The 11,525-nt window shown below is 45.8% G+C and overlaps 1 protein-coding gene across 2 annotated transcripts in view; it reads right to left on the bottom strand.

Moving 5' to 3' along the window:
• The window catches only part of MDGA1 (MAM domain containing glycosylphosphatidylinositol anchor 1), a 188,689-nt gene that overhangs the window by 48,258 nt on the left and 128,906 nt on the right, over positions 1 to 11,525 (bottom strand). Inside the window, exons 15-16 of one of the 2 annotated variants that reach the window (XM_021550430.2) lie at positions 1,689 to 1,819; positions 624 to 732 (exon numbers count right to left, since the gene is read on the bottom strand). The exons of the other annotated variant lie outside the window; for it this stretch is intronic. Of the exons in view, the coding sequence (XP_021406105.1) occupies positions 624 to 732; positions 1,689 to 1,819 (240 nt within the window). The remainder of the gene's footprint in view (positions 1 to 623; positions 733 to 1,688; positions 1,820 to 11,525) is intronic. 2 annotated transcript variants of the gene reach the window in all.

Genomic DNA, 11,525 nt, shown 5'->3' with positions numbered 1-11,525 from the left:
ATGTTATTGAGGGCACAGGCAGGACACCAGTGACTCCCACCCAATGCCTACGTACTGCTTACACACACCTCATGTGGCTTCAATCCACAGTGCAGCCTAGATTGAGTGGAATTGTCTCTGTTGCTGCAGTGCTGGCATCAGTTTATGCGGGTGGACTGGAAAGGGGCTGGTGGGATTTAGCCTGGCTGTGCCTCTCTGCTCAGATGGCAGTGGCAAGAAGCACAGCCCACCAGGGCTTCTTCCCCTAAGGGCAGAATTTTTTTTTTTTCTCAGAGTAGGACTGACTTAACACTACAGAGGCCATTAACACCTGCAAAAGGTCCTTCTCTTTTCAAAGCTTCCATAACTAGAGTTTCCAGGAAATGAGATATTGCAGAAGTATTTGGCTTATTGGGGATAACACCTCCCAGTTGTTCCTATGACTCTTGCTAACTCGCCATTGTATAGAATAAGCCCAAGAGTCTGACAACCCCTCTGGTGATTTCTGCTGGTGGGGTCAACCAATCCCACTGAGTCCCACCAACACATTAATGTGCTCTGAAATCAGCTGCGCAGCCCTAGCATATACAATTGTCCATGCACTCCTGCCAACTTGTTTGCCTCTGAGGCAGACACAGTCTCACCCTTATTTGGTCCAATTGGCTTCCTTGGGCAGTCTCCCTTTTTCAGAGTGACATCATCAATGGCAATGTCCCCCTCATAGCTTGTGCCCCGGACACCTTCAAAGATGATCTACAAGCAGAGCATGGGAGAGAGCAAAGCATGAGGCTGCAGGTGTGGAGGGCCCTTCCTGCGCTGCAGGGCTTTGCAGAAGTCAGCATGACACAGAACAGATTTTATCAGGCTTCTAAAAGAATTATTTCTTTCCCGTTTCTCCAGTATTCATAGCCTCTGGAAAGCCAGATCCCACTGTTTATGGACCAACCTCTTCGTACTGAGTGTCTGTGCAGTAATGAGCATTAGAGCTCTGCTTTATTACATGTCCTGCTCTAACAAGCCAACCAATACTGAACAGAACTTGCAAGAGTAACTACATTCTTATGTACTATTTTGAAGTATCCAAAATCACACTGGGCATTTTGCCACAGTGCCACAACTTAACCAGCCTGTACCGGGCAGCTCTCACAAGCAACCCTACAACTGCAAAGTAGTCTGTTGAGTAAAAACCTCAGCCATAAAAGCAGCCCACTGCCTGGGTACACATGAACAACTCGATGAGCACATGCAGAGTGCCCAGTTCATATTCACAAGTGCTCCTTAAGAGTCCTAAGCAAGTGCCACAGCTGAGGTGGGCTCTGCAGTACATACTAGAAGAAACCTCTAGCACTCAGTCACTTTACACTAATGGGGCAGCATCCCCCAGCTGTTCAGCATCGAGGCACCTGTCTGTCACAGAGACATATCCAAAAGGATCTCTCTGACATGCAGTTTCCAGACCAGCAATAATCAGAAAATTTATAGGGCCAAACAGATGCTTGCACATAAAAACCTCAGGGAGAAGTGGATTTGACTTCTGTGCATCCACAAATCCTTTGCCTTGCCCCAATGACCCTGGGGGTTGAGAGCTCCCAGTGTCCTCCCTTGTGCCTTACTGGACCCTGTGCTACAGAGGAAGATGCCTGCCAGGAAATCTGCATCCATGGCACACGGAGAGTGCAGGCGGCTCCTTGACTGTGGGCTTGGCTTACCTGGAAGGGCCCAGGAGGGTTGATGGGCACATGTGCTTGCTGCCACACGTTGCCCCGATTCCCACTGAGGGACCAGACCTGGGTGTCGATGGCTCGCTTGTTCCGCACGCGAACTAGCAGGTTCAAGGAGCCTGTAAGAGAGAAACAGGCCTCTGGCATGCTGGGGCAGGCAGCCAAGCCTGCCCGCTGGGCTGGCTCCTGGCACAGCTCTGGGCTCAGCCTTGAATCACGTCTGTAAGCCCCAGCATGCCCAGGGACAGCCTGCAGAGCCCCAGCGATCATCTCTGAAGGGAGCCAGCTTTCTCCTGAGTTCGTGGATGAGTGCCACTGGCAATGTTTCATCCACCTGGCCTTTCTTAGGGAAGCAAAGACCCAAAGAGCGGCAGGATGAGGAAGAAGCAGTGTGCAGCATGGCTGGGGTGGCATGAGAAGGGGTTGGCAGGAATACTAGCTGCCAGGGACCTCCAGAAGCATCCCATCCAACCTTCTGCTTGAAGCTGTCTCCTGCTCTACATGAGGGCAGCATGGTTTTGCCTGGCCGAGTCCTGAACTTCCATGAGAAAACCAAGTTTTCCAGTATGAACTGCCAGCACTACCAGTTGTGAACACTGCTCTTTATCATATAATTTAATACTATGAAAATATTTTGGTTCTAGTATCTTTGAATTTGCCTTTGAAACAGTAGGGGGTCAACGTCTGATAGCAACCTTCTCTTTGCCAGACTGAGCAAGGCCAGCTGCCTTAACTTCTCTTCCTAAGGACATCTGCTCCTGGCCCTTGACCATCCTGTGCCCTTCTGCTGGGCCCCACCAATTTCTCCACATTCCACTTGAAATAGGAAGCCCAGAACATGTATTTGCCCCCCCCCTGCCCCCTTCACTACTGACACCTGAAATATGCAATGCAGCTAACAGGGCTCTCCCTGCTTTTTCCCTGGCCATCACCTGTGGAAGTACAACCAGTGTCCTCATTCACCACTTGCCCTGGGAGCAGCCTTAGAGTGAGCAGCTGTTCTTTGAAGCACCAGACAGTGTTGCCTGTTGCACACCACCTGGTACCATCCCAGCCCAGCGTTTTCAGAGGTTCATAAAGATCCTGTGAATCAATGCCGACTTCAAGTTCTTTCAAAAAAAGCAATTCCCAAAAGGTTTTGTCTATCATTAAACCAAAATCAAAGCCAACAAACCTCAAAGCATTTCCAGTTCTCACTTTGAAAACAGTGTCACAGCTTCCTACCCTACACCCACTCACAAAACCATCTCAGTTTGTCTTACTGTAGCATTTTGTTAGCATGCCCTCAGATTACTTATTTTCCTTTTTTGCTTCAATGAAAAAAGAAAAAAAGTTAAACATTCAGTCGGGGATGACCTGAAACACTTTTTTTTCCTCAAGAAATCAATCAATTGCAACTGTAGTCATGCTGTTGCTCATCAGGGTTTCTGGTCTCCATACACACATATATTACACCTGAGAGTATGGAGGAAATAGTAACCCTTACTTATCCATTGGTAGTCTCTCTGCACTTGGGATGCTGCATTCCCACATGGATATGCCCTTTAGAAAAGCAGCAGAATGAGGTCAGGGGAAGAGACAGGGAAACAGACTTTCCTGTATAACCTCCCTCCTACATATGCTCCCAAATCCTTCATTCTTGGCACATCCACCTTAAGGGCACTGTGTGAATGACAGGGACCTGGAAATACTCCCTCAAGCACCTGGCTGTCAGAAACAGAGATACATCACAGGGAGTTCACATCATGAGAAAGATGATGAAATATTTAGATTCTTAGTGAATGACTTACAAGAAAAGGTTAAAAATGAAATATGTATATAATTTAGTGAAATGAGGATAGAAAACATATTGTTGTCTGGAAATATTCAGAAGCATTAGCTGTAAGGCAAGTTGAGAAGACTAAATGAAGGCCTGACAGGACATATCCCATGGGATAGCATATCCCATCCCATCCCATCCCATTCCCTGGTGATACTCAGTTTAAGATGCACACCACAACCCAGGACAAGGAGAAAAATAGCTTGTTTCTCTCTCTCTTGAGACGAGTTGGCACTGCACAACCTTGGGGGATCCCAGCCAGTGAGACGTCCCTCCTGGAAACACAGTGCCACAGATAAGAGAAGCCATTATAGGAGCCTCTGGCAAAACCAGCTTTAAGCTGATGATTTCTTGGCATCTTCCCTGCCCTCAGCAGCTTCCTATGAAGGAGAGTCTTTCTAAGGATACCTAGTTCTCATGGAGACCCTTGTCCAAACTGACAGCTCATGCAGGAACTAAACCCCATAGATCAATGTCGACAGAAGTGTGTTCAGAGCAGCTAATTACAGACACAAGGGCCAATGAGGTGAGGGATTGAGAGCAAATGAAGTATTAATATGAAGCTGCTAGCAAGCAAGGATTAAAAACAACCATTGTCTATTCTATCCTCATTTGGGGACTTGTAGCTAGGATTTGCTGCACAATAGTCTGACTCAGTAGTCAGCACTGGGACAAATCACACAACAAACGAACTTTGATGCCCTAGGAAAAAAGCAAAGGCTAGATAGAAACCCAGAGAAGCATCTGGAATGCAAATTAGGGCCTCCAAAGCACTAGCTCTGAATGCCATGCCTGGCCTAGACCCAAACCAAACCTGAGCACATCCTGGCTGACAGCTTCATGTCCTTTCAGCATCAGGAAAAACAACCTTTTGGCCCCCAAATTCCCTTATACAACAATACTGAATTTGAACAGGCATTCTTCAAATGGTTTACATTTGGAAAGGAATCTCCCTTATCTACTCACAACATGAAGTGTTTCCCTACTGTCTACACATGGAAAACTGATGTTCAAAACAGGAGAGCAGCAATCCCATGGCTATCTTGGAAAAAGAGTTGGAAAAAGAGTTGTGAAGGGCAGCCAGCTCTCACAGCCCTACCTGCAATCCTAGCTAAGTTACAGAAGTTCCCTGACACTGGGAAGGAACTACAATACCTCAATTTTCCAGTAATACTGTTAGTGGGAATATGCTTGTGGGAGACATGGAAGAGGCTCATGGACTTGAAACAGTGATAAAACCTCTATCCCATCTGAACTGAGTCCACAGTGTTGTAGATGCTAAAAGTTTGTGCAGCTCTTCTACTTTACTTGCTTCTACCACCTGTCAGTCTGCCACCAGTTGCCAGTAAAGTTAAGGGCACGCAACCTGTGATGGAGGTACCTGTGAACGAACCTCCAGATCTACACTCTAGGCAGAGCCATAAAACATTGCAGACTTGGACTGTGGAAATTTGAGTCATCTTCCTTTCCAGTGGCTACAAGAAGAAGCCACTGAAGAAGAACTGAAGTGTGTCCTGCTCTCCAATGCCTCATCAGTGGAGATGAGAAAGACCCATCTGGGATGGTCTCCAGTGCCAGTTGCTGCAGTCACCCTTTTTGCCTGGTTTCATACCGCAATCATGCCTGGTTTCTTCTATCAGAGTCCAAAGCCAGCTGGACAGTTTTGTTGCCTATTTCTTTCCTTGTTGCCCCTTCCCCATGTCCCCTGCCTGGCACTTTCTAAGCACACCTGCTGGTGAGACACACAAAAAGTTAGACCATCTATCTGCTTCTATATCTCTCCAGCAGACCAGAGAATGACAAACAAAAGGGAAATCCCAGGACACCAAGAATCCTGTTGTTACTTCTTCCCATACAAGGCAATCTTTGCATTTGTCTTGTAATCTGTATTATTCCTTCTTCCCAGTCAAAAGAGAGAATAAAGGTAAGTGATAAGTGATGAGGAATTAATTACAGGCAGAGCCAGCTGTACCTTCTGCTGGCTGCCTTGAAGACCAGAGCTGGCATTTCAAAAGACTAGCACTCAGACAAAAGACCAGCTGTGCTGCCAGATAGAATAACCCAAGGGATGCCTTTAAATGTTACCTTCTCACAACAAAAAAAAGTCTTCACTCAGTTTCCACAGGACAGGGACTTCACTGTCACACTGAATTTCAGTGTGGCTCCAGAAGAGCTGGCGCAGGCAGCAGCAGGAATGATGCAGGGCCTGTACAGGCAGGGCCATCAGCACAGTTGATGTGGGATGGCAGAGAAGGTAGAGGTTACCTCAAGAGTTCTCCTGGGGAGTTAATGCAGGGTGATGGGGTGGTGAAAAGGCTAAGGAACAGCTCAGTTTACATGGCTCAGATGGAAGACAGGCAGCTGGAGCAGTTAGGAAGCAAAGAGAGGATGGCACTATACACTGAGAGATGGGGTGCCATGCCAAGTGCAGCAGAGCTCCGTGAAATGGGTAGGGAAGGCTGCTGGATCCACATCCAGGAGCTGGCATGCAGCCTGGTCTCACTGCAACTGCCTCCTGCACTCCTGTAAAATCCTTGCTCCAGTTTGGGGCAATCTCAGGAGACCAGCTATTGGTGAAGATTCCTGGCTGCAGCTCCAGTTTAGATTTGACACCCAACTGGGAATTCAGGGCTGAAAGCCCCCATGGAAATTCCCATGGCATTTCCAGTGCAGGCAAGATAGAGTGAGGTAAGAAGCTGACTGATTGCAAGGGATATCCAGTAGCTAGAAAGAGATTCACAGTGTGGAGAGGACTTAGACCTTGCACAGCTTAGCAAAATTACCTGTAGACCCAATATGAGGGCTAAAACCAATCCAGGGAGAAAAGAGCTCTTACATTTCTAACAGGGGCTCTGAGCACTTCTTTGACTGTTTAATGTTAATGCTACTGATCAGAAACTGAAAGCCCAAAGCTTAGTGCAGGCAAATACCAGGAGCCAATGACAGTTTCCAGAAACAATCTATTACTGTTTATAATCTCCACAACAAACACAATCTTTCCCTCTCTCATTTAAATGGATGTTAATAAATAGCAGTCAGCATCAGACTGGTTACAGAGCTGGAGGGAAAGTTATTGCTCAGAGAGCTAGAGAGCAGAGGGTGGAAAAACAATTGTAGTAGAAATAGAGATGCAGAAATAATACCAAGTGGTACTGACTCATAATTTCTAGGAATGTAGGTTGTCTTTGTGCCATGGTAGGATTTATTTACTCATTCACAGTCTCTCAGGATGCTTCACACAGTAACATATGAGGAATAAGACAATTAAAGCCTCTAGTTGCTGACTACACTTCTGACTACAGGGAACTTTCATTTCTACATGTTTTTCACTGTTCTCAGCTTGGGTGTGCAGGGTCCCCTCTGTCCAGTCATAGGGTCACTACACAGACCTGTTTCTGCAGCCGCTGCTTCCCTAACTTCAGAGCAGGAGGGTTCAGAGACCTCATCCTAGTCAGAGTTTGGAATGCACCATGATCCCACCTCTACTCACAAGGCATCTGCATTGGGGCATAGAGAACGTTCAGCCTGTGCTGCCAGCTGATTGCTGTGGGACAGTCCATGCTCCGGTTCAGCAGGGAGGCTACAGAAAAGGAATCAGGGGAATCAAAGCCTCCTGTTTCCTGCTGTGTCTAGGACTTTCTGGGGATATAAACAAACAGCAATAAAGTAAATTTTGATTGGCAATGTTTCCTCTACAGCAAACTTGTGAAAATTACTTATATGTGTATACAGAGAATTTTCTTTGGAGTTAACTGTGGATTCCAAAAACCCAAAGAAACAAACACATTTCCACCTTTGACCTCCTAAACCATCATCAAATGAGGCTGGGCTTGAAGCAATATTCCCCGACATAGCAAAGCCAATTGCACAGATTGATCTATGATCCATCACTATCTATCTGACCAGTCTGGCATGTACAGGAACTTCAGGATGGAGTGAATGTACCAGCAGAGAAGCAACAACACTCTAAAAAGGCAAAGCAGACATATGGCTGGGTTCATGGAGACACACTGGGCTGGGGGGACCTAGGTCCTGCAGACAGTGGGGTAAGTGCAGTGGTATTGTCATGGCTGTCTCATGATGAGGAATAACGGGAGAAAGGCAGGCAAGCAACAGCTATAGCTCCTTCTCTCTAGCATATCCCCACCTGTCTGTGTACACAGAGAGCAGATGGTGATATGGCAGGAGCAGACTCACAGTGGAGCTATGCTTGAGCTCCTTTGCTCATTTGATCCACCAGTCTAATTACAGAAACTGTTAGCATAGAAAGATGAATGATACTAGACTTCCATCTTTGATACTGTGTTTATAGAACAAAATCCTGGCACCCCTTTTCATGGAAAATTCCCTGAGAGCCTGTTTGTAACCAGTAATAGGCTTTCTATAGGTGTATCTCCATGCTCCATAATGTTAAATTTATGCTGTCTCAGAAGAACAAAGGCCCATCTTATATGCAGCTAGAACAAAATAGAGGGAGGACATAAGGAGGGTACTCAGGGGTAAATTCAAGCTGGTCACTTGTTAGGGCCATGACTGTGTAGGAACCCAGTGCTGCTGGTGACTCAGCTGCAGGCAGGGCAGGGGGAGCCCCAGGTGCTGGCCAGGAAAATGGATACTCTCCTTAATTTCTCTGTGCAGCTGCTGGCAAGCAGGATGGGAGGATGCCAATAGGGGCAGCTCCTTCCCTCTTTCCTACTGTAGCTGCTGGTCCCCAGAAATGCTGGATGCTACTTTGGAGAGGAGAGGCCAGCCTGGGGGAAAAACATAGAATTGTTTACATTGGAAAAGACCTTTAATATAAAGTCCAACCATTAAAATAAGAGTATGATAATGTCTTAGGTTGCAAATGCAAGATGTGGCTGGGGTGTGTGTTCTATTGCCATCTGTTGGAGGTGGGGCAGTTATTTTCTGTTAATTGGGCTAGCTGTGAAAACCAGGTGGGGCAGTTTTCTTTATTTCTTCCAGACCCATCCTCCTTCTGGGGAGATATCTTCTGTTAATGGGCCTTGAGTCTCACTGTATGACTGATGAAATTACATCATCCTATTGTGAGATGCTCCATGCAAGAGGAGAAGCCAAGCATTCCTACCTAGATATAATCTGAGATTTGGAACACCAGAGCAGCCTTCTTCCACTGGATTCCGAGGAGCAGCCTTTTTCACTGCATTCCCAGAGGAAGACCAGGCCCATCCACACCATCACTGGACTTTCAGAGGAAAACTCCACCCTTCTACAGGATCACTGCTTCAACAGAACCATACCTGTCACTGCAGGAGGACAGCAGCCACCATTCAATCAGACTGCTACCAACATCCTGACCCACAGGGTATCAGGTTGTATTCTGACTCTGTCAGTGTTGTTTGGTATTACTGCATTTTTATTTGTTTTTTTCCTTTATTACTTTTCCTAATAAAGAACTGTTATTCTTATTCCCATATCTTTGCCTGAGAGCCCCTTAGTTTCAAAATTATAATAATTCAGAGGGAAGGGTTTTACATTTTCCATTTCAAGAGAGGCTCCTGCCTTCCTTAGCAGTCACTTGTCTTTTCAAACTAAGACAGATAAACCTAGCAAGAAGGAGTTCACATATAGGCAACATTTCCCACCAATTTTGCAGGCTCAAGAAGCAGAGTGAACCATAGTTCATTTGTGAGGTCTGTTTGCTCCTTGTTCACCCTCAGTTTCATTACATGCCCAGATACCTTCAGGCAATGCTCTCTCTACTCCCAGCTTTGATAATGGACCCTTTGATCTTTGGCACCAGAGACAGCTGGGTCCTTTACAGAATTCATGTGCTCAGCTCTCAGGCTGAGAGCACACACTGTGCCCAGCACTCTCAGACGAGCTGAAACAAAGTCTGCTTCATAGACGCTGCCAGGTTTAAAAGAGCACAACAGCCAGACAGGGGACTCTGCCTGTCTCCCTTCTGCAGGCTTTGCAAAGACCTCAGCAAGAGAGGAGGGAGCCTCCTAGAGCCCCCAAAATACAAAAGATGTGTGTGAAAGGGCTGCTGACAAAACCCCTGCAGACACAGATGTACTTAACGCTGAGGAAAATTTTGCCTCTCTCTTCTCTATCCCTATTAACAATTTCCCTGTTTCCCCGTAATCACCCTGTCCATGGTGTCTCAGTCCCAGGAGCCAAGCGCAGCAGCTGCATGGCTGTAGGGCTTGGAGCAGATGGGCTGTTTTACTGCAGTGCTGAAGGCAGCAAGACAGCAGGAAGGAGCAGCTGAACTGAGGACACCACTCAAAAGCTGTTCTCTGGCCTCATCCTCTGCCTGACCCAGGGAGATATGAGAGGATGAATGGTTCAGGCCTTTGAAGTGATTTGCTGCAGGAAGACTGTTAGAATAGGCTGTGCTCTCAGGTTTGAGCTCATTATAGCTCAAATGTGTAATGCATTGTAGGATGCATTACAGCAAGAGACTTTTCCCACTTCATGCCTTGTGGTTTTGCACCACAAAACTTCAAGGCGACTAGAAGAGAGGGAGACTCCAAACCTGCAACTGCAAACTCCTTCACGTGTTGGGATGCCTGTCATCCTTGCAGAGCTCTCTTTTGGAGGGGAAGTCATTCCTAGAAGTGATGGTGGTGGACTGACACTTGTTGAGCATTTCTTTGATTTTCTGGGATGCATTTCCATACATTACAAAATCATGTCTGGTTGAAGTTCAAGTACAGATAGGGGTGGATGCACAAGTAGTGTATAATAGTTTGTACTCTGTCCCCATAGCCTTTATCCTGTCAGAACACTCAGGGGGGTGTCCAGATGTGCACCTGGAATGACCAACAGTGAAATAATTAATGGTTTATGGAGAGAATAGAAGAGTGACAAGGGAGTGCTAAAGAAGTAGCTGGATATGCTCTGAGAGCTCCTGTTTCCTCTTGTGTCTATTAAGTTTTGTATATATCAATTTCAGAGTCTGAATAATTGATGCAACATCTGATGTCTCAGGAGATGGTCAGGTTGCAGGTTATCTTTACAGCACAAGGCTGCTGCTGTGATTAAAGTCTGAATGGAAAGATATTCTGCTGAATGAAGGGAGGGGGGATCACAGGAAATGTCCATCAGAGGAATAACTGTTTCCAGTCAGGTGATCAGGAGCAAAGAAAATCTGTGGGGATTCAGGGCATCTGCAAATGAATGGGTGCCAGGAATCTGTGCTCCAACAGCCTTCCCAACAAAACCTGCAGCAGGAAAGTAAGCAGATGTTCAACTGGTAAAACAGAAGAGGGCTTTTCAAGAAAGTAACATTTCAGTGCCAATCTGCACTGAGAATTTGATCCAGTGATGCCCTTTTAGTGAGGGGCAAGGAAAGGCAGGGATCAGTGAACCCACATTCAACATGAAGACACAATATTTATGGACTGAAAATTACATGTAGCCAATCCACATCTGAATACCTTTCCTTTGTCTCCATGTCTTCTTCTTTAGATATTAAGCTCTTTGGCTTAGGGATGATCCAATCCTAATATTAAACATGTCATTGGTGCTCTTTATAAGTAAATATCTAAAGAAGGTATAGGCACATAGTATTTACTAGGCTCCAACAAAAGTAACTGAAGGGAATTATCTGCCCTTGGTTATTCAGGAAGTTTGATTAGATGATGTATCAGTACCATTGGGTCTTATAATATTTAAATCTATGCCTCTAATCCAAAGTTCACAGAATTCTTTAGAGAAACAATGACTTTATCTGTCTTTGGTTCAGAGCTACTGTATTGAACTTACAGAGGTTGTATGACACTTTACAAATACGTGGTCTTCTTGCTAGGTATTTGAAACCCTTGCTCATGATCATGGCATTTGACTAACCTCCCAAAAACCCCATGCAGATACTACTAGAAGAAACCATAATCTATCCAAAAGGTCCATACCACAGCCCACAGGAAGGTGCTGGCTCTCTTAACAGATCATTAGTCAAATATGTATTTATTGATAGCCAAAAATACATCTGAATAAGTGGAAAAAGAATGAGTATTTTAAAAAATGGAGTACACTTT

This window comes from Lonchura striata, chromosome 3 (assembly GCF_046129695.1).
Source record: "Lonchura striata isolate bLonStr1 chromosome 3, bLonStr1.mat, whole genome shotgun sequence".
Taxonomy (NCBI): Eukaryota; Metazoa; Chordata; class Aves; order Passeriformes; family Estrildidae; genus Lonchura; species Lonchura striata.
Note: the sequence above shows the minus strand (reverse complement) of the source record. Positions and strands in the feature narration are given on the sequence as shown.